The sequence below is a fragment of the Myotis nattereri genome (genome assembly GCF_964212035.1).
Source record: "Myotis nattereri genome assembly, chromosome: 2".
Lineage (NCBI taxonomy): Eukaryota > Metazoa > Chordata > Mammalia > Chiroptera > Vespertilionidae > Myotis > Myotis nattereri.
Window position 1 is genome coordinate 90,591,584 of NC_138076.1, and position 23,610 is coordinate 90,615,193.

General features: G+C 42.5%; 1 protein-coding gene across 1 annotated transcript in view; it reads left to right on the forward strand.

Moving 5' to 3' along the window:
• The window catches only part of SERPINE3 (serpin family E member 3), a gene marked incomplete at its 5' end in the record, with an annotated part of 61,052 nt that overhangs the window by 29,753 nt on the left and 7,689 nt on the right, over nucleotides 1-23,610 (forward strand). The window contains 2 exon segments of the mRNA XM_081083906.1: nucleotides 5,036-5,081; nucleotides 5,085-5,136. Coding sequence (XP_080940032.1) covers nucleotides 5,036-5,081; nucleotides 5,085-5,136 — 98 coding nt within the window.

Genomic DNA, 23,610 nt, shown 5'->3' on the forward strand with positions numbered 1-23,610 from the left:
TTGCATCTGGTCACACCCCCTTCAGGGTGGGGGTCCCCACTGGGGTGCCTGGCCAGTCTGGGTGAGGGGCTGAGGGCCGTTTTCAGGCTGGTGGGTGGCTGAAGCTCCCAACTGCTCCTTTTTTCCTTTTTTTTTTAATTCTTGGATTTATGGCTGTCACTGGAGCTGAGAGCCCGCTTTAGCTGTGAGACCTCGCTGCTGAAAGCAGGTTTCTGGCTTTGTTTACTTTCTGTATTTGAAACTTTGTTGCGACTCCAGCTCTGAGATCCTGGCTGACTAAAAACAGGTTTCTGGGGTTTTGTTTAGCTTCTATATTTGTAACAATGGTTCTTAGCAGCTCACAGCCCAGCAGCGCCAGGCGGGGAACGTTGGAGTCCTCAGTCACTGAAGCAAGCAAGCCTCCTGTTCATGTCAGTAGCCTGGCTGCCAGCCACCATCTTGGCTGGCAGTTAATTTGCATATCGCCCTGATTAGCCAATAGGAAGGGTAGCGGACTTACGGCTAATTACCATGTTTCTCTTTTATAAGATAGGATTTGGAAAAATATTATTTCAATCCATTGTCCATTTTTAAATTGGTTATTTGTCTTTTTATTGTTGAGTTGTAATATTTCTTTATATATTCTGGATACTAGTTCCCTATCAGATATGTAATTTGTAAATATTTTCTCCCATTTTGTAGGCTGTCTTTTCACTTTCTTGTTGGTTTCTTTTTTAATTTTTTAAATATCTATTTGTATTGATTTCAGAGAGGAAGGGAGAGGGAGCGATAGAAACATCAATGATGAGGTGAATCATTGATCGGCTGCCTCCTGCACACCCCACACTGGGGATGGAGCCCGCAATCCAGGCATGTGCCCTTGACCAGAATCAAACCTGGGACCTTTTCTCCAGGCTGACACTCTATCCACTGAGCCAAACCAGCTAGAGCTCTTGTTGGTTTCTTTTGAAGTTTTTTATTTTGATGAAGTTTAATTAATCTATTTTTTCTTGTGCTTTTTAAATGTAATACGTAAGAAACCATTGCTTAACCAAGGTCACAAAGATCTATGTTCTGTTTTCTAAGAGTTTTAGCCCTTCTTTTAGGTTTTTGATCCATTTTGAATTAATTTTTGTATATGGTATGAGGTGGTATGAGGTAAAGGTCCAACCTCATTCATTGCATGTGGAAAACAATTGTCTCAGTGCCATTTATTGATAAATCCTACTGAATTTTCTTGGCACCCTTGTCACAATCAATTGACGATAAATGTATGGGTTTATATCCGGACTTTAAATTCTGTTCTATAGACATAAATGTTTATACTTTTGCCAGTACCACACAGTCTTGATTACTACTTTTTTAGTATGCTTAGAATTCAGAAAATGTGAGTCCTTCAACTTTGTTCTTTTTCAAGATTGTTTTGGCTATTCTGGGTCCCATGCATTTTCATATGAATTTTAGAATTAACTTAGTTTCTTCCAAAAAGAAAAGCAGCTGGAATTTTGTTAAGGACTGTGTAGAATCTGTAGGTCAGTTTAGGGAATATTTCTTTCTAACACAATTAAGTGCCACAGTCTATGAACTCAGGATCTTTCATTTACCAATACTTTAGTTTTTTTCAATGACTTTTTTTTAGTTTCCAGTGAACAAGTTTTGTATTTCTTTTGTTAAATTTATGTCTAAGAATTTTATTCTTTTTTGATGTTATTATACATGGGATTTCAGATCGTAATTACTAGTATAATGAAACAGTTAATTTTGTATCTTGATCTTATATTCTGTTACCTTAATGAACTCACTCATTTGCTCTAATAGTTTTTTCTGTGTGTGGATTCCTTAGGATTTTATATGTACAAGACCAACTCATCTTGAATAGAGATAGATTTAATTCTTCCTTTCTAATCTGGGTGCATTCTATTTCTGTTTCTTTCATAATTTCCCTGTATACCCTTCAGTACAAGGTTAAATAGAAGCAGTAAACATTCTTATCTTTTTCCTGATCTTAGGGAAAAATCATTCAGTTCTTCACCATTAAGTATTATCCTAGCTGTAGATTTCTAGTAGATTCCCTTTTTCAGGTTGAAAAACTTGCATTCTATTCCAAATTTGTTGAATATGGGTTTTTTGTGTGTGTCTATGTAAGGGTGTTGAATTCTGACAAATGCTTTTTCTGCATCTATTGAGATGATCATGTGGCCTTGTCTTTTCCTCTGTTAATATGCCATTTTTCACTGATAGATTTTTCACATGTTGAACCCACCTTGCATTCCTGGGATAAATCCCACTTGGTCATGGTATGATTTATATGTTGCTGGATTCAATTGGCTAGTATTTGTTGAGGATTTTTGCATCTATTTATAAGTAGTAATGGTCTACAGTTTTCTTATGATATTCTTGTCTGGTTTTTGGTAAAAGGTATTTTTGTGTTTTTAATTCAAGATATTTTTGTAGTATTTCTTCTGGACCTGCCTTCATAGCCATACCAAAAAAAAAAAAAAAATCACTCATCTTTTATAGTTGCATTTCACTTTTACTATTATGTTTAGTCACTAAAAATGATATTACAGTTTTATTATCTACAATACTCACCATACTTGATTTCAAACATCCCTTAGCAATTTCTTGACACCATTAGAAACAATAAAACCACAATAGTAACAATAAAGTGCATGAGCAATGCTGGGCATTGTTCTAAGCACTTTACAACCATTATTTCACTTCATCTTCCCAAAGCTAAGGTAAAGAACTACTATTATGCTTGTTTCATAAATGAGGAAAGTGAGGTCAAAAAACGTAAACTAGCATGTCCAAGTCCCTCAGCTAGTCACAGGCTGAGCCAGGATTCAAATCCTAGCATTGGATTCCTGAGTTCATGCTCTTAACCACTATGTTTCAGCATCAAGAGTTTTTAAATTATGTATTTTAAATATTTAAGAAATTTCAGGAGAAGTAATCAAAGTTATACTTGGAAATGTCAGATTGACTTGGAGAAAGCATGTGGATCCAAAACATCCACTTATGAGAAAATCTGATACTTTTACTCAAAATATTGATCATATTGTCTCATATGGCAATGAAGACCTTTGATAATAAATGGTCTTGTCCAGTATTTTTACTCTCTTACAAGTCCTGCATTGTTTATAGAAAAAGACCATCTAAATTCCATTTTAAACATTTTTATTTTCAAAGAAAATTGTCAGCAGTCCTCCTAAAGATACCTCAACAGTAAGATTTTAAATACCTTGCCTTTTCAGAAATACTGCCAAGTTGGTGAGCTGATTCTCCCTGCTTTCAGGACTTACTAGGAAACCAAAGATTTAACTTGTATTCCTTCCCTGCTGTGCATTGAAGGCACACACTGCACACAGCAAACATAAAAATATGTCTTATAAATTATAAACATATTAAATGAGACACTATCAATTCTCAGTCAACAACTTTTCTGCATCTACTATGTGTGAGATGCCACATGGGATGCAAGGTAGCAAAATGTAGATGGCAAATTCTGCACTCAGACAGCCTCGATTTGAGTTAAGCTCCACCATGTACTCATTGTCATCTTGGGCAAGTTCCTTTAACTCTTAAGCCTCAGTTTTCTCATCTGTAAAGTGAGGATAATAATAACATAGTTACATGTATATGAAATTAAATTATCTACATAAAATACTTTTCTCAGTGCCTAGCACATGGTAAACACTCAGTAATTATTATTAGAAAACTAGAGTCCCAGTGCACAAAAATCTGTGCACTCAGGGGGGTCCCTCAGCTCGGCCTGTGCCCTCTGGCAGCCCCGGAGCCCTCGGGGGATGTCCACTTGCCAGCGGGGAGCAGGCCTAAGCTGCAGTCAGACATCCTTAGCACTGCTGAGGAGGCGGGAGAGGCTCCTGCCACCACCGCTGTGCTGGCAACCATGAGCCTGGCTTGTGGCTGAGCAGAGCTCCCCCTGTGGGAGCGCACTGACAACCAGGGGGCATCTCCTGCACTGAGCGTCTGCCCCCTGGTGGTCAGTGTGTGTCATAGTGACCAGTCATTCCCAGTGGTTCTGCTGTTAGGGTCAATTTGCATATTACCCTTTTATTATATAGGATAGAGGCCTGGTGCACAGGTGGGGGCCTGCTGGTTTGCCCTGAACGGTGTCCCAGATCAGGGTGGGGGTCTGGTGCCTGGCCAGCCTGGGTGAGGGTGAGGGGCTGAGGGCCGTTTTCAGGCTGCCCACAGCCCCTTCAGGGTGGGGGAGTCCCGCTGGGGTGCTTGGCCAGCCTGGGTGAGGGGCTGATGGCCGTTTTCAGGCTGGCCATGCCCCCTGGCGCGACCCAAGCTCCCAGCCTCTCCTTTTTTTCTTTTTTCTTTTTCTGGGATTTATTTATCTTCTATAATTGAAACTTTGTAGCCTTGAGCATCGCCCAGGGCCGGCCAGGGCAGGCCAGAAACTTGGCTTCCTCCCTTGCCAGGGGCAACCCAAGCCTCCTGCTCTCTTCAACTCTGTGGCCACCGCCATCTTAGTTGGGTTAATTTGCATACTCACTCCTGATTGGCTTGTGGGTGTGGCTTGAGCATAGTGGAGGGATGATTAATTTGCATGTTTCTCTTTTATTATATAGGATAAAAAATTCAGAGGAATAGCCTCTCTTCTCAAGTAGCTTATGATGTCATAAAAGTAATAGGAAGCAAAATGTTCTATACATCAAAAGAGTAGAATAAACAAAATGTAAATGAGGCTTTAATAACCAAAGGTCACCAAACAGCTGGAGAGTCGGGGATAACAATTGAATTGGGCTTAGAGGAGAGTGTAGTAATTCAAAGGCTGTCAAGGAAGATGAAGGACATCTGGAAAGAACAGCAGATGCAAATGCACAGAGGTGGGAGAGAGTCCTGTGTGACTGGATTATTCAGTGAGTAGGGTTTATGGGAAGGAGAAATAAAGGATATAGCCAGAAATGAGCCTGGAGAACCCTGAAATCCAAGTTGGGGGTTTGGAGGTTATATGGTGTATATAAACATACATTGAATGAGAATTTTAAATAAAAATTGATGCTTTGTTTTTGTTTTTTAGATTTAGGGTCCAAAATCATGTCAACTTAAAAAATACTTTCATTTTTTAGGGAGTCACCGATCTTTTTGATCCACTCAAAGCTAACTTGAAAGGAATTTCAGGTAACAACAGTTCTTTCAAGATTTTTGACATTGTGTTTGTAGGAAGTTTATCATATTTTGATTAAGGGATTCATATTATTTCTACAGAGCCCTCAGTGGTAATCAACCAGAGTTAATGTTATTTAAAAGAGTAAAGAAAGTGATTTGCATTACTTAAGTCTTGCTTCTTATAACAGTCAAATTTGGGTTAGAATTTATGGAGGATGGGTGTTTCTTGAGCCCTCTAGGTACTGTTGTCACCTTCTGAGTAAGATCAATGACCATGGGACACAGTACAACTCACCCTTCCTCTGCCCATCATGACTAGGAGATGCCAGAAACACTTGTGCAATAACACAGCTCTTCATTCTGACCTCCCACTGTCATGCCAGCCTCACAATCACCTTTTGTTTCTCCCTCCCTTCTTGTACCTATTCTGTCCTCTTCTAATGAACTAACCTGAAACTTTCCCTTGTCCATCCAACTTCCTTTCTTCAAATTATGCATGCACCTGTAACCTTGCCCTAAAATTAACTCCTTCTCAGAGTCCATATTAAATTTATTTGTCCATAGTAGACATGCTACTATTAATCAAGAGGAGCTGTGTTTGCTTATGTTCTGACAGAGGACTTACATAAAATATTAAAGAGAGTGGAATGCCAGAGCCTTATGTCCCAGAATCCTCTTGGGATACCATTAGCTAGACTATTGGTAACTCCAAAGGCCCATGTTCATTTCTGCTCTAGATAGTAGTAAATTATCTATACAAAGATGACACTATAGCAGGCATTTTCATTGGCCTTATTATTATTTATTTTTTTTTTGCCTGATAAGGCTGAGAGTCTCTATTTTGAATGCTAGAACCTTATAGCACATAGAAATTTTCTAATTCCTTGTTCAGAATCTTCCTCTGAAGCAATCACAGAAAATATGGGATTTTGGTCTATAAGAGAAGTCTTGGGCTGTAGATGTGTCTAGACTGACTAACTGGCAGAGTTACTTACCAAATATAACACAGGAGGAAGAATCTATTCCAAAGTTTTTAAGGTCCACCAACTCTGTATTTATTTCCTAAACTTGCAAAGAGATGAAGTAAAGCAATAGTCAAATGTACCAGTATGGATGCAGTGCCTCTGACAATGGTTGGCACACAGTGGATGCCCAATAAATATTTAGTTGAATGATCAAACCAGAAATTTTCCCTGGTGACACAGGTATAATCTGACACTGTAGAGAAAACTAGAGGGCAAGGAAAGAGGAAGGGATGAAGAACTTGAGTGCATTCTATCTTTGATGCACTCTATGGTGCAAAATCCAATCAATGTGTCTTCTTGTAAACCTGGAGCTCGGCATGGCATCCCTGTTGTTGATGGCAATGACATTTTTCTTTAGATTATTGTAGTTCAATCTTTGGAGCTACTCTTGACTTTTTCTTCCACACCACTACATGCAATTAATCACTATGATTTCCTGCTTATTCCTTAATAGTTCTTTCGTTTTTATTGTTTAAAGTATTACATGTCTCCTTTTTTCCTGATTAACCCCCCTCCCCGGCCACACCCACCCCTGAGGGCAAGCCCCACCTCCCGTGTCTGTGTCCACTGGTCATGCTAATATGCATGCATACAAGTCCTTTGGCTGATCTCTAACCAGCCTCCTTCCCTGCCTTCTCCCCGAGGTTGGGCGGTCTGCTCAGTGCCACCTTGTCTCTGGATCAATTTTTGTTCATCAGTATATGTTGATCATTATATCCCATATATGAGTGAGATCATGTGATATTTATCTTTCTCTGACTGGCTTATTTCACTTAGCATAATGCTCTCCAGTTCCATCCATGCTGTTGCAAATGGTAAAAGTTCCTTCTTTTTTATAGCAGCACAGTATTCCATTGTGTAGCTGTGCCACAGCTTTTTAATCCACTCATCTGCTGATGGGCACTTAGGCTGTTTCGAAATCTTAGCTATTGTAAATTGTGCTGCTATGAACATAGGGGTGCATATGTCCTTTCTGATTGGTGTTTCTGGTTTCTTGGGATATATTCCTAGAGGTGGGATTACTGGGTCAATTGGGAGTTCCATTTTTAATTTTTTGAGGAAACTCCATACTGTTCTCAACAGTGGCTGCACCAGTCTGCATTCCCACCAGCAGTGCAAGAGGGTTCCTTTTTCTCCACATCCTTGACAGCACTTGTCATTTGTTGATGATAGCCATTCTGAAGGTGTGAGATGGTACCTCATTGCTGTTTTGATTTGCATCTCTCAGATGATTAGTGACTTTGAACATGTTTTCATATGTCTCTTGGCTTTCTGAGTGTCCTCTTTTGAAAGGTGTCTATTTAGGTCCTTTGCCCATTTTTTGATTGGATTGTTTATCTTCCTTTTGTTAAGTTGTATGAGTCCCCTATAAATTTTGGAGATTAAACCCTTATCTGAAATAGCATTGGCAAATATATTCTCCCATGCAGTGGGCTTTCTTGTTGTTTCATGGATGGTTTCCTTTGCTGTGCAGAAGCTTCTTATTTTGATGTAGTCCCATTTGTTTATTTTCTCCGTAGTTTCCATTGCCCTAGGAGCTTTATCAGTAAAGATATTGCTATGACATATGTCTGATATTTTGCTGCCAGTGGAGTCTTCTAAGATTTTTATGGTTTCCCATCTTACATTTAAATCCTTTATCCATTTTGAGTTTGTCTTTGTGTATGGTGTAAGTTGGTGATCTAGTTTCATTTTTTTACATGTATCTGCCCAAATTTCCCAGCACCATTTATTGAAGAGACTGTCTTGACTCCATTGTATGCTCTTGCCTCCTTTGTCAAATATTAATTGAACATAATGGCTTGGTTCTATTTCTGGATTCTCTGTTCTGTTCCATTGGTCTATATGTCTGTTCTTGTGCCAGTAACAGGCAGTTTTGAGAACAGTGGCTTTGTGATATAGCTTGATATCTGGTATTGTGATCCCTCCAACTTTGGTCTTCTTTCTCAGGATTGCTGTGGCTATTCAGGGTAGTTTTGTTTTGTTTTTTCCAAATGAATTTTTGGAGAGTTTGTTCTAGGTCTGTGAATATGCCATTGGTATTTTAATGGAGATTGCATTAAATATATAAATTGCTTTGAATAGTATGGACATTTTATTTTTTTAATTAGATCTTTATTGTTCAGATTATTACAGTTGTTCCTCTTTTTCCTCCCATAGCTCCCCTCCACCCGGTTCCCACCCCACCCTCCGCCCTCACCCCCCACCCCACTGTCCTCATCCATAGGTGCACGATTTTTGTTCAGTCTCTTCCCGCATCCCCCACACCCCTTTCCCCCCACAAGATAGGCAGTCCACACCCTTTCTATACCCCTGATTCTATTATATTCACCAGTTTATTCTGTTCATCAGATTATTTATTCACTTGATTTTTAGATTCACTTGTTGATAGATATGTATTTGTTGTTCATAATTTGTATTTTTACCTTTTTATTCTTTTCCCTCTTCTTAAAGGATACCTTTCAGCATTTCATATAATACTGGTTTAGTGGTAATGAACTCCTTTAGCTTTTTCTTATCTGTGAAGTTCTTTAACTGACTTTCAATTCTGAATGATAGCTTTGCTGGATAAAGTAATCTTGGTTGTAGGTTCTTGGCATTCATCACTTTGAATATTTCTTGCCACTCCCTTCTGGCCTGCAAAGTTTCTGTTGAGAAATTAGCTGACAGTCGTATGGGTACTCCCTTGTAGGAAACTGACTGTCTTTCTCTTGCTGCTTTTAAGATTCTCTCTTTGTCTTTTGCTCTTGGCATTTTAATGATGATGTGTCTTGATGTGGTCCTCTTTGGATTCTTTTTGTTTGGGGTTCTCTGCGCTTCCTGGACTTGTAAATCTATTTCTTTCACCAGGTAGGGGAAGTTTTCTGTCATTATTTCTTCAAATAGGTTTTCAATATCTTGCTCTCTCTCTTCTTCTGGCAGCCCTATAATTCGTATGTTGGTATGCTTGAAGCTGTCCCAGAGGCTCCTTACACTATCTTCGTATTTTTGGATTCTTTTTTCATTTTGCTTTTCTGGTTGGGTGTTTTTTGCTTCTTCATATTTTAAATCTTTGACTTGATTCTTGCGATCCTCTAGTCTGCTGTTGGGAATCTGTACAATATTCTTTATTTCAGTCAGTGTATGCTTAATTTCTAGTTGGTCCTTTATCACAACCTCGAGGTCTCATTAGATTTCTTGAGGGTTTCATTAAGTTTGTCGGCGGTTTCTAGAAAATTCTTGAAAAACCTTAAAAGTGTGGTTTTGAACTCTATATCCAGTAGTTTGCTTTCCTCCATATCTGTCATTTGTGTCCTGTTTCTTTGTCTCCGCATTTTTTTATGCTTCGCTGTGTCAATAGAGTGGCTTTCTGTGCTAAATGTCCTATAGGGCCCAGTGGCTCAGCCTCCCCAATTACCTGAGGTAGACACTCTTGGTGCACCTCCTTGTGGGCTTTGTGCACAGTCTTGTTGTAGTTAAGCCTTGATTGTTGTAGGTAATACTGGGAGGGATTGACCTCCAGGCCAATTGGCTGTGAGTATCAGCTGTGTCTGCAGTGGGAGAACTTCTGTGCTGGAGACACCCCTCCGGGGCAAAACTTGCTTCAATGGGGCTTTGGTGCTCACTGAGTCTGCCCCCTGAGTGTGTCCTTTTATGGATCGGAGGACCTGCAATCTGGATGGTCCCACTCTGACCACCGGGCACGCTCAGTATGGACATTTTAATGATGTTGATTCTACCAACCCATGAATACAGTATGTTCTTCCATTTATTTATGTCTTCCTCTATTACTTTTTTCAATGTCCTGTAGTTTTCCCAGTACAGGTCTTTTACCTCCTTAGTTAAGTTTTTACCTAGGTATCTTAATTTTTTTAGTGCAATGGTAAATGGGATTTTTTTTTTTTTTAGTTTCTCTCACTGTGAGTTCATTTTTGTTGTATAAAAAAGCCATAAATTTCTGGGTGTTAATTCTGTATCCTGCTACATTGCCGAATTCATTTATTAAGTCTAGTAGTTTTTGATGGAGTCTTTGGGATTATCTATGTACAGTAGCATGTCATCTTGGAATAATGACAGTTTTACCTCTTCTTCTCCAATTTGGATGCCTTTTATTTCCTCTTCTTGTCTGATCCCCAAGGCTAGCACTTCCAGTACTATGTCGAACAGGAGTGGTGAAAGTGGGCATACCTGTCTTGTTCCTGTTCTTAGGGGAAATGAATTTAGTTTTTACCCATTGAGTATGATGTTGGCTGTAGGTTTGTAATATAAGGCTTTTATTATGTTAAGGTATGATTCTTCTATTCCCACTTTGCTGAGAGTTTTTATCAAGAAAGAGTGTTGGATTTTGTCAAATGCTTTTTATGCATCAATTGATATGATTATGTGATTTTTGTCTCTCAATTTGTTTACTAGTATGTGTTGCATCACACTTATTGATTTGCGGATATTTGTACCATCCAGGAATAAATCCCACTTGGTCCTGGTGTATGATCTTTCTAATGTAATGCTGGATCAAATTTGCTAGAATTTTATTGAGGATGTTAGCGTCTATGTTCATCAAGGATGTTGGCCTGTAGTTCTCTTTCTTTGTGGTGTCATTATCTGGTTTTGGACTTAGGGTAGTGCTGGCTTCATAGAAAGAGCTTGGGCCCTAACCAGTTTGGCTCTGTGGATAGAGCATCAGCCTGCGAACTGAAGGGTCCCAGGTTCGATTCTGGCCAAGGGCATGTACCTTGGTTGCGGGCACATCCCCAGTAGGGGGTGGGCAGGAGGCAGCTGATTGATGTTTCTCTTCCATCGATGTTTCTAGCTCTCTATCCCTCTCTCTTCCTCTCTGTAAAAAATCAATAAAATATATATATTTTTAAAAAGAGCTTGAAGTGTGCCTTCCTCTTGAATTTTTTGGAATAGTCTGAGGAGGATAGGTTTTAGTTCTTCTTTGAATGCTTGGTAGAACGCTCTTGTGACGTCATCCTGATGAGGTCTTTTGTTTGCTGGAAGATTTTTGATTACTGCTTCAATTTCTTCGGTAGTTATTGGCCTATTGAGATTTTTTCATTTTCCTGATTGAGTTTTGGGAGATTTTATTTTTCTAATAACATGTCCATTTCGTCTAGGTTGTCCAGTTTGCTGGAATAGAGTTGTTCATAGTATTTTTTTCATAATCCTTTGTATTTCTGTGGGGTCAGTTGTTACTTCACCTCTTTCACATCTGATTTTGTTATTTGGATCCTCTCTATTTGCTTCTTGGTGAGCCAAGTTAGAGGTTCATCAATCTTGTTTATCCATTCAAAGAACCAGCTCTTGGTTTCATTGATCTTTTGTATTGTTTTTGTTTTTGGGGTTTTTTTTTTGTCTCTATGTCATTTATTTCCACTGTGATCTTTATTATTTCCCTCCTTCTGCTTACTCCGGACTTTTCTTGTTGCTCTCTTTCTAACTCTTTGAGTTGTAGGGTTAGATAATTTATTACCATTTTTTTCTTGGTTTTTTTTTTAGGTAGGCCTGTAGAGCTATAAACTTCCCTCTCAGAACTGTTTTCACTATGTCCCATAGATTTTGGATTGTTGTGTTTTCATTATTTGTTACCAGGATGCTTTTTATTTCTTCTTTGATCTCTTTGTGGTAACCAAAATCATTGTTCAATAGCATGCTATTTAGCCTCCAGGTGTTTAATTTTTTTTCATTGTTCTTATTGTAGTTAATTTCTAATTTTATACCATTGTGGTTGAGAAGAAGCTTGATATGATTTCTATCATCTTGAATTTGAAGAGACTTTGCCTTTGTCCCAATAAGTGGTCTATCTCTGAAAATGTCCCAAGCACAAACCAGTTTGCTGAGGGTTTGGGAAGGAAAGCACAGCGGGGTCCTGCCTGCATTTCTGGGCCCAGAGGGTCATTAGGCATTTCTGAGCTTCCTCGGCATGGCCCCCAGCTTCTCACTGAAGGTCTCCCCACCCACCAGCAGCCCCTGTCGCGGGGGGGTGGGGGGGGAGGGGAGGTGAGCCAGTGGGAAGATGAGTTTCTGCAGTGGATTGATTTGACCAAACCTTCACTTTTATGTGACATGTTCTCTCTGTGATACACAGAGGCCTGGCCAAGGCAGTCAGGTAAAGACACTACGCGGCCCTTTCCCGATGAAATGGTTTCTCTGTAGCACAAGGTCCTGTCTAGATAAGATCCAGTGGGTGTTTTGGGTTTGAAGAAAACCCAACATGAGAAGCATTAACTTAAGGAGCCAAACTGGAAGCACCCGGTCGGAGGCTCTGGATCATGTTTGACGCGAGGGAGGTGCCACCTGCTTGCTCCCCAACCCTCTTGAATTCCAGAACCTACTTTTCAATGCCCGCTTCCCCCTGTAGAGACCCCCGGGGCTAGGCCTTCTCAGATAGGATAGAGTGGGAACCTTTACCTCAGAATTATGTAAATTGTGATTGTGTTTTAGAGAAATTACTATGTGCTAAAACCAGTTAAAGTCGATTGTGTGTGTGTGTGTGTGTGTGTGTAAATGACCATGGAATGGAATTTTATAGACGTCTGTGCAGTAGAGTTGTGCCCTCATGGTGTGTCCCCATCTTATCCGCAGCTGTGAGTCAGAGAAGGTTCATGTGTCACTGTCTGTGGTCAGGGAAGCAGCAGCGTCACACGTGGAAATACCTCTGGGCAGGGTAGGAGCGGGTGTTGCAGTTTCAGCCACTAGACTCCCTTCCTCACCAGTGGTGTGTGGTCTTCCTGTTGCATTTCATGGGCCTGGGGGGCGGCTCCTAGCAGAGGCGGTCGGAGCCCCTTCTCATGATGCTGCCCAGGCATCTTTGTCTGCGTTTAGTGCTCTGTATGGACACGGTCAGTGCGCGGGTTGGTGTAGATTTCTAATACCAAAGACAGAAGTCAATGTTCTTCCACATACTTTGTCTTGCCTGTATGCAGCCTTGTGTACTATAGTGGGTTAGAGTGCTATTGCATTTTGTAGTATTTTTTAAATATGTTAATACAATAAATAGTTACTACAAGCAATAAATTGATGTCTCGAGAAAAAGAAAAAAAAAGAAAATGTCCCATGTGCACTTGAGAAGAATGTATGTTCTGTAGCTTTGGGGTGAAATGTTCTGAACATGTCAATTAAGTCGATATGATCTAGTGAGTCATTTAGGATTGATGTTTCTTTGCTGATTTTTTGTTTAAAGGATTTATCCAGTGGTGTCAATGGGGTATTAAAGTCCCCTACTATCCTATCTAATAAAAGAGAAACATGGTAATTGGCGTACGACCACTACCCTTCCCATTGGTTAATCAGCGAGATATGCAAATTAACTGCCAGCCAAGATGGCAGCCGGCAGCCAGGCAGCTTGAAACTAAGATGAGGCTTGCTTGCTTCAGTGATGGAGGACTCCAACATTGCCCGCCTGCCACTGCAGGCCTCTGAGCTGCAACTCTAAGCAACTATGTAACAAATATAGAAGCTAAACAAAACCCCAGAAACCTTTTTAAGTCCGCAGGGCTTCAGCCAGCAGGATCGCAACAATGTAAGCAAAGGCCAGAAACCTACTTTCAGCAGCGGAGGCCTAAGAGCTGGAGCCAAGCCTCAAAGCTAAAGCTGGCCCAGAATAAAAAAAAAGAAAAAGAAAAAAAGGAGCGGTTGGGAGCTTCAGTCAACCCAGCCTGAAAACAGCCCTCAGCCCCTCACCCAGACTGGCCAGGCACCCCAGTGGGGGCCCCCAACCTGATCCAGGACACCCTTCAGGGCAAACCAGCCAGCACCCACCCATTCAGCAGGCCTCTACCCTATATAGTAAAAGGGTAATATGCCTCCCAGCACCGGGATCAGCGGAGCTGCGAGGCCTCCCGGCACCGGGATCAGCGTGACAGGGGGCAGCGCCCAAACCCCCTGATTGCCCTGCAGCTCTGTGTGTGACATGGGGCGGGGCCACAACCTCCCTATCGGCCTTGCTCTGTTCCTGACAGGGGAAAGCGTTCCAACCCCGTGATCGGCCCTGCTCTGTGCCTGATAGGGGGGAGGTCCCCAACCCCCTGACCGCCCTGTGGCTCTGTGTGTGACAGGGTGTGGCGCCCCAACCCCCTGATCGGCCATGCTCTGTGTGTGACAGGGTGCAGCGCCCCACCCCCCCATCCCCCCACGGGACCTGCTCTGTGTGTGACGGGGGTAGAGCCATAACCTCCCCATCAGCCCTGCCCTGAGTGTGAGAGTGGCGGCACCCCAACCCCCTGATCAGCCCTGCTCTGTGCATGACATGGGGGAGCTCTCCAACCCTCAGATCGGCCCTGCTCTGTGTGTGACAGGGGGTGGCACCGCAACCTCCCCATCGACCCTGACTTGAGTGTGATAGGGGACAGCGCCCCAACCTCCCAATCAGCCCTACCCTGAGCGTGACTAGGGGTGGCATCGCAACCTCCCGATCTGCCCTGATCTGTGCATGAAAGGGGGTGGCGCCCCAACTCCCCAATCGGCCCTGCTCTGAGCCCAACCAGGGGCTGCACCTAGGGATTGGGCCTGCCCTCTGCCACCCGGGGGCAGGCCTAAGCCAGCAGGTCATTATCTCCGGAGGGGTCCCAGACTGTGAGAGGGCACAGGCTGGGCTGAGGGACCCCTCTCTCCCCCCTGAGTGCACAAATTTTTGTGCACCGTGCCTCTAGTTACTGTATTGCTGTCAATCTCTCCCTTGATATCTTCCAGAAGTTTTTTATGTATTTGGGTGCTCCTGCATTGGGTACATAAATGCTTATCCGCATTATATACTCTTGTTGAATTGCTCCCTTTAGTATTATGACGTGGCCTTCCTTATCTCTTGTTATGGCCTTCACTTTGAGGTCCAATTTGTCAGATATAAGTATTGTTACCCCAGCTTTTTTTTTTTTTTTCATTTCCATTTGCCTGAAAATTTTTTTTCCAACCCTTTACTATCAGTCTGTGTGAGTCCTTTGTTCTGAGGTGGGTCTCTTGTAGACAGCAGATATATGGGTCATGTTTTCTTATCCATTCTGCTACCCTATGTCTTTTGATTGGAGCATTTAATCCATTTACATTTAAGGTTATTATTAATAGGTACTTGTTTGTAGCCATTTTTATTCTTTATGCCTGTGTTTCTTCTTCCCTTCCTATTTCTTCTTTTTACAGCAATCCCTTTAGCTTTTCATGCATTGCTGGTTTGGTGGCAATAAACTTCTTTAGCCCTTTTTTGTCTGTGAAGCTCTTGATTACACCTTCAATTTTGAATGATAGCCTTGCAGGGTATAGTATGCTTGGATTCAGTCCTTTGTTTTGCATCACTTTGTATATTTCATTCTATTCCCTTCTGGCTTGATGTGTTTCTGTTGAGAAATTAGTTGATAGTGTAATGGGAGATCCCTTGTAGGTAACTTTCTGTCTTTCTCTGGCAGAAAGTTACTTACAAAGGTCTCTGGCAGCCTTTCTGTCGTTGGTGTTTGCCAATTTAATTATGATGTGTCTTGGTGTCGGTCTTTTGGGTTCAGCTTGTTTGGGACTCTGTGAGCTTCTTGGACTTGTGTGTGTTTTTTCTTCCCAATATCAGGGAAGTTTTCTGTCATTGTTTTTTCAAACAGGTTTTCTATTCTTTGCTCAGTTTCCTCTCCCTCTGTCACCCCTTTTATGTGGATGTTGTTTCATTTTGTGTTGTCCCAAAGCTCCCTTAGGCTCTCCTTCTGTTTTTTAAGTTTTATTTTTCCAGTTGTTGCCCTGCTTGGGTGTTTTTTCCTACCTTGTCTTCTAGCTCACTGATGCGGTCCTCAGCTTCTTGTAGTCTACTGTTGATGCTTTCTATTGTGTTCTTTATTACAGTGATGTCATTCTTCATTTCTTCTTGGTTCTTCTTCATTTCCTCTTGATTCTTACACATGTTGTTGAATTTGTCTTACAACCTTTTCAGCGTCCTTATGACCATTGCTCTGAATTCTTTCTCTGACAAATGCTTGCCTCCATTTTGTTTACTTCCTTTTCCGGTGATTCCTCCTTTTCTTTCATGTGGGGCTGTTTCTTTGTCTTCCCATTTTCATTCCTCTCAGGGTGTCTGTTTATGTGGCTCACTCTCTACCACATTGACCAAAAGGCACAAAATACAACTCACCAAGACACAACACAGAGGGAACAAAACACAAATGTATTCACAACACTGATAAACCCAAATAAAGGTGACCACCAGAGAAAAGAGAATTAGGGGAGAGAAAGGAGAGCAAAAATGATATTGAGAAAATGGAAAAAGGTAATAATGAAAAGAAAAAGAAGAAAAAATAAGGGGAATGAAAGAAAGAGAAAAAATATATACATATATAGGGAGAAAACTCCATAAAACCAGCAACTAAACCAAAAAATGCAAACCACAAATCCCCAGAAAAAAGGAGGGGAGGTGAATTTAAAGAGGTAGAGCTTATTTCCAGAAGGTAAGGTAAAGGAATTGAATGAATGAGGGAATGGCCATAATTCAGTATAGAGGAGGTAGAAAGAGAGTGAGTGTATAAGAAGAAAAGTAAACAACAATATACTTAATTAAAAATGTAATAATAATAAGTAATAATTTTAAAATAATAGTAATTAAAATGTATTACATATATAATTTATATATTAAAAATTTTCACCTTTAATCTATCTATCTATATATTCATCTATTTTTGGAAATGGAGAATAGAGTAGCCAGCAGATAGGACTGAGTTTGGTGAGTGAAACTAATTAAGCTATTAGTAGAAGAAGAGAACAAGCAAGGAGAGGAAAACAAAAGCATAAAATAAAAAACAACAAACTATCAAACAAGCAACAACAACAAGAAAAAAATATTGGCTAGTGAAGAAAGAGAAGAGAAGGGTGCATGGACTTGGAGCAGGGGAGAGGAAATTAGATATATGAGTAAGCCAATAGAGACTACTGTAATAGTAATGTGTCAATAAAGCAGATAAAGAAGATCAATTTTTAACAGGGAGTAAAAAGAAAAGAGAGAGAAAAACTAAAGCAGGAATAGGAGAAGAGAAACAGGATGAAAAAGGGAAAGTGAGCAAGAAAGGGTGGGCATAAAGGAAAAAATGAGATAGAGTAAGGTAATGATAAAAAATAAAATAAAACTATAATGTAGAACACTAATTCAAAAAAAAACAAAACAAAAAGGTCAAAAATGGTAATAATCCTATCTAATAAAAGAGAAACATGGTAATTAGTGTACGACCGCTACCCTTCCCATTGGCTAATCAGGGCGATATGCAAATTAACTGCCAGCCAAGATGGCAGCCAGCAGCCAGGCAGCTTAAACTGAACATGAGGCTTGCTTGCTTCAGTGACGGACGACTACAACATTCCCCGCCTGCCTTGCCAGCCTCTGAGCCTGCAGTTTGAACATTGTAACAAATATAGAAGCTAAACAAAATCCCAGAAACCTGCTTTCAGCAAACCAGGATCTCAGAGCTGGAGTTGATACAGAGTTTCGATTATAGAACCTAAACAAACCAGATACTTACTTCCAGCAGCTGAGGCCTCAGAGCTGGAGCCAAGCCTCAGAGCTAAAGCTGGCCCAGAATAAAAAAAGAAAAAAGAAAAAAGAAAAAAGGAGCGATTGGAAGCTTCAGTCCCAGTCTGAAAACAGCCCTCAGCCCCTCACCCAGACTGGCCAGGCACCCCAGTGGGGACCCCCATCCTGAAGGGTGTGTGACCAGCTGCAAACAGCCATCATCCCCTCACCCAGGCTGGCCAGGCACCCCAGTGGGGACCCCCACCCTGATCCAGGACACCCTTCAGGGCAAACCAGCCAGCCTCCACCCATGCACCAGGCCTCTATTCTATATAGTAAAACGGTAATATGCCTCCCAGCACTGGGATCAGCGGAGCCGCGAGGCCTCCTGGCACCGGGATCAGCCTGAGAGGGGGCAGCGCCCAAACCCCCTGATCGCCCTGTGGCTCTGTGTGTGACAGGGGGCGGGGCCACAACCTCCCTATCGGCCCTGCTCTGTTCCTGACAGGGGAAAGCGTTCCAACCCCCTGATCGGCCCTGCTCTGTGCCTGATAGGGGGGAGCTCCTCAACCCCCTGATCACCCTGTGGCTCTGTGTGTGTCAGGGTGCGGCGCCCCAACCCCCCCACCCCACGGGCCCTACTCTGTGTGTGCCGGGGTAGAGCCATAACCTCCCCATCGGCCCTGCCCTGAGTGTGACAGTGGCGGCGCCCCAACCCCCTGATCGGCCCTGCTCTGTGGGTGATAGAGGGTGGCGCCCCAATCCCCCCACCCCACGGGCTCTGCTCTGTGTGTGATGGGGTAGAGCCATAACCTCCCCATCGGCCCTGCCCTGAGTGTGAGAGTGGCGGCACCCCAACCCCCTGATCGGTCCTGCTCTGTGAGTGACAAGGGGGAGCTCCTCAACCCCCTGATCGGCCCTGCTCTGTGTGTGACAGGGGGTGGCGCTGCAACCTCCCCATCGACCCTGCCTTGAGTGTGACAGGGGGCGGTGCCCCAACCCCCCAATTGGCCCTACCCTGAGCATGACTGAGGGTGGCATCACAACCTCCCGATCGCCCTGCTCTGTGCATGACAGGGGATGGCGCCCCAACTCCCCAATTGGCTCTGCTCTGAGCCCGACCAGGGGCTGCACCTAGGGATTGGGCCTGCCCTCTGCCACCCGGGAGCAGGCCCAAGCCAGCAGGTCATTATCTCCGGAGGGGTCCCAGACTGTGAGAGGGCACAGGCTGGGCTGAGGGACCCTCCCCTCCCCCCCGAGTGCACAATTTTTTGTGCACCGGGCCTCTAGTAATAAATAAATAAAAATTTTAAAAAAGAAAATAAAAAAAGATTTTTAGTTTCTTAAGTAAAAGATAAAAAAAAGTGAAGTAGTTAAGTTCATTGGCTTCAGCTGAATATTTAATGTCCCATGGGGACTGGTCTAAGACCCTTCTCCACTGTTATAACTGGTACATCTCAGCTTCTTGCTAGATAGCACTGTGTTGAAGTTCCCAGTGATCCACTGCTCCTCTGTGTCAGACACCACAGCCTTGTTGTCAGTCAGGTGGGACCACTCTGCCTGCTTAGTTTGTCTGCCTGCTTTCAGTCGTATTTACACAAGCAACTATTTCTGACACTGCCTTTAGGTGGCAGTGTTTCTGTATTAGTTTCTGGGACCAAATGGACCCTCAACCCAGTCCCCAAAAGCTCCCTGGAGTATTTCAAATCTTTGTTTCCCTGCCAAGCTCAAGGCTGGGTGTGGCTGCGCTGCTAGGAGGGGCCTGGTCTTCAGGAGAAAAATGTCTGCTCAGGGTTGGAGGGATCAGATGATCCCAGTGCTGGCCTCCTGATCGTCTCTCCCTATTATGTTCCCCAGCTTCCACAAAACCACCTTCCTCTGCATCACAGCCACGGTGAGTGTTTGTAATTGCAAGATCCTGGGTTTAGCGAGTAAAAGCAAGAAGATTATAAAGAAGAGCAACCACACCGCTGCGAGTTTCTCTCCCCCAGGCCCTGCGCTGCCGGTGCAGAACTTCAGGCTGCCTTTCCGGGCACAGCCTCCCATGGCTTTGGGCTTAGATCTAGAGTCCCTTGCTGCCAGGAGCCCTGTGGATACCCTTCCATAGTTGAGTGCTACACTTCTTCCCAAGGGACATGGTATTGGTTGAGCGCAGTCCAGGCTGCGCGGGTTTCTCCCTCTAGCCCAGATCCCCAATTCCACCAGTTTCCTGGCTATCTGTGACCTTTCTGTCCATGGATTGCCTCTCCAGCTGAGTTTAATTCACGAATTCTGGGTGGATGTTATTCAATTCAGCTGTTTCTTCTATCTGCTCCGTGAGAAGGCACCGGACTCATCTGCCTTTTCGGCTACTATTTTGTCTCCCCCTGGACAAACTTTTTGGGAGCCTGTGGCTGGGAAGGATGGAGTCTCCGTGTTCGTGGGTTCACAGCTGAGGCAGCTGGTCCCTGGCCGGTGTGGCTATAGGGTACCAGGTGGTGTCAGAGGTCTCCCTGGGTGGAGGTGAGGCTGGGTTCCCAGTCACAGCTGCTCTCCCCCTCCAGATGGCCCGATCTATGCGGCAGAGCCGGCCACCCCAGGAGAGATTTCAGTGGTAGTAGAGGCTGCCCGGCTAGGGGAGCCTGGTCCACCAGCCCCCAACAGTCCTCTGGAATAACTGTCCCTCACTCACACATACACACACACACATCCACGCACTCCCCTTTCACTCTCTCACTCACTGTCGTCCTATCTGCTGCCATCTTGGATAGATCCCTTAATAGTTCTTAAACATCTCTCTGCCTTTATGTCCTGGAAGAACATCTTAAAATTCCATCAATTCTGTGTCCTTAAACAAGACTGAGCTTAGCTAACATCATGTAGCTCACCTATTGATAAAGACTTCCAAAGCCTTTAAGCTCCTCTGACAAGATCTACGAATAACCAACCTAGTTTAAAAAGAACCTTTAAAGATACCTAACCTTTTTATTATAATGCAGTTAAAGTCTATTTTTAAATCAGCAGAAATAGAGGCGCATGGATCTGGCTTGTTAAATAATTATTGAGCAGTTACCATGTGTCAAGAGTGAAGTTTGTAGTCATGGTTCCTGCTGATAAAACACACTGAAGCATAGTAATTCCTCCTTTGGAAAACTGCTGTTTGAACTACTCTGTTATTCTTAGACAGTCTCTTATTCTATGGGCCAATTCTGTTATTTTTAGATAGTCCCTTATTCTGTAAAATAACTGTTTTAGTTTGAGTAATAGAAAAAGATAAAAACTTAGCTGTCTGACCTTGCAAGCTAGCCATCTGACATAACAGGCCAATACTGATACTGATAATAATTCCCATATTCTTATGCCAAGTACTGGTTCATTATATATTCAAGGTTACAAACTGCCTGTAACAATAACCTACACAGAGCTCTTTGTGAAATCTGCAGACAAAGAAGTGCAAAAGGTATAAATACGGGAAACTTCCTCTATGTCAAGGCTCAGAAATTTGGAAAACACCTCCCTCTGGGCCCGCTCGAATAAAGACTCCTAATTAATTGGCTCATTAAGGCGTCTCATATCTATCTCGCTGATTTATGATACAACACCAGCCTTAAAATCTCTCATAAAGTTTTGTTCCTCTAAAGTAGGGCTCACCAAATGATGGCCCAACACCTGTTTTTTGTTTTTTTAAAAATATATTTTATTGATTTTTCACAGAGGAAGGGAGAGGAATAGTTAGAAACATCGATGAGAGAGAAACATCAATCAGCTGCCTCCTGCACACCTCCTACTGGGCAACCAAGGCACATACTCCTGACTGAAATCGAACCAGGGACGCTTTGGTCCGCAGGCCGACGCTCTATCGGCTGAGCCTAACTGGTCAGGGCCCAACACCTGTTTTTATAAATAAAGTTTTACGGAAACACAGCCACTCCCATTTATTTACAAGTTTTATACACACACACACACACACACACACACACTCTGAGTGGCCAGATTATTATGACCACCTGACGTTTGTAGACAAATTAGCTATAATTTTGTGCTGAATTTGCTAGAGGGCCAGACCATTATAAATAGGGAAGCAGGTTGTTTACCACAACAGTAGAAGTGATTTTTTTCTGAAGATATGGGTAAACAATGCAATTTAACAGCCTTTGAATGTAGGATATATTTGAACGTGAGTGGCCAGATTATTATGACCACCTGATGTTTGTAGGCAAATTAGCCATACACTGCATCGTATGGGATATGGAAGCCAAAGGCCTGTTTGAACACATTTGCTGTCTGCAGTTACCAAGATAAAACGTCTCCAATTTCCACAGGAACACAAGGGTTGGACAGTCGAGCATTGGGAAAAAGTCATGTGGTCTGATGAATCACGTTTCCAGTTGCATCATGCAGATGGCAGAGTGAGAATTTGGCGGAAACAGCATGAAAGCATGCACCCCACATGCATGAGTGCAACCCTTCAAACTGGTGGGGGCAGTGTTATGGTTTGGGGCATGTTTTCCTGGCATGATTTGGGCCTTTAATTCATGTGGAACAACGTCTGAATAGCACAACATACCTAAGTATCGTTGCTGATCAGGTTCATCCTATCATGTTGATGGCGTATCCCAATAGAGATGGCTTCTTCCAACAAGACAATGTGCCATGCCACGGTGCTTGTATTGTGCAGGAGTGGTTTCAAGAACATGAGGGAGACTTTACTTTGCTTAGGTGGCCCCCACAATCACCAGATCTCAATCCAATTGAGCATTTGTGAGATAAAGTCAAAAGAGCCATCAGGCAGCTGGTTCTACAACCATCAAATCTCACAGAACTAGACAGTACTATTCATCAGGCATGGTGTCAGATTCCTCGCATCACCTTTCAACATCTCGTGGAGTCAATGCCAAGAAGAATCGCTGCAGTATTGAAGACAAAAGGTGGCCCAACGAAGTACTGATGGGGTGGTCATAATAATCTGGCCACTCACGTTCAAATATAACCCAAGTTCAAAGGCTGTTAAATCGCATTATTTACCCATATCTTCAGAAAAAAAATCCCTTATACTGTCGTGGTAAATAACCTGCTTCCCTATTTATAATGGTCTGGCCCTCTAGCAACTTCAGCGCAAAATTATAGCTAATTTGTCTACAAACGTCAGGTGGTCATAATAATCTGGCCACTCAGTGTATATATCGGCTTTCCTGCTACAAGGGCAGAATGGAGCAGTTGCAGCATACACCATATGGCTTGCAATGGTTAAAATACGCACTTAATATCTGGTACTTTGTAGATAATGAAATTTGGCAACTAAAGTATTAAGTATTGTTTTCCAATGGCCCATCTTTAACCATAATCAAGAGAGTAGTCACTTCTGTGCCCTAGTAGGCTATTGACCTAATTATGGAGACATGGCCATTGAATCTAACAAATAGTTCCATCATTCCTAAAACGGGGTAGCCACCTCCCACCTCACCTCTTACTTGTGGAAATGAAATTCTACAACATATAGAAAAACATCAGTAGAGAGCTTGCCAAAGAGTAAATGATCAGAAAACACTGGCCTCCCCTTCTATAATTAGCAAGAGGTTCCTATGCAGTTTTGTACTATTGATGGAAGCTTAACAGCTACAGGGGAATTTGTCCTTTTCTTTCCATTTGGTTTCAAAGCCCAGAATCATTTCACTCAAGTTCTCATTTCTTCCTTCATGTCATTAAATCTTTTTAATGAACAACTTGCTCAATATCATTTCAAGGCCCAATTGAAACCAGAATGCAAGCCTGAACAACTTGCTCAATATCATTTCAAGGCCCAATTGAAACCAGAATGTAATTTTTCTCCCCAAACATCCTTGACACTGCATGTCATGAAGCTTTTAGAGTAATTCCAGGTTTTTTTTTTACACTAAAGTACCAGCTAGAGATACATTTCTTGAGCAATTCTATGTCCATAGGGTCAGCAGGCTTGATACAAACCCATGCTTCCTATGCCAAGTAATATTCCTTGCGTACAAACTTGAAACTGTAAAAAGAACTATTTTATTCTTGACT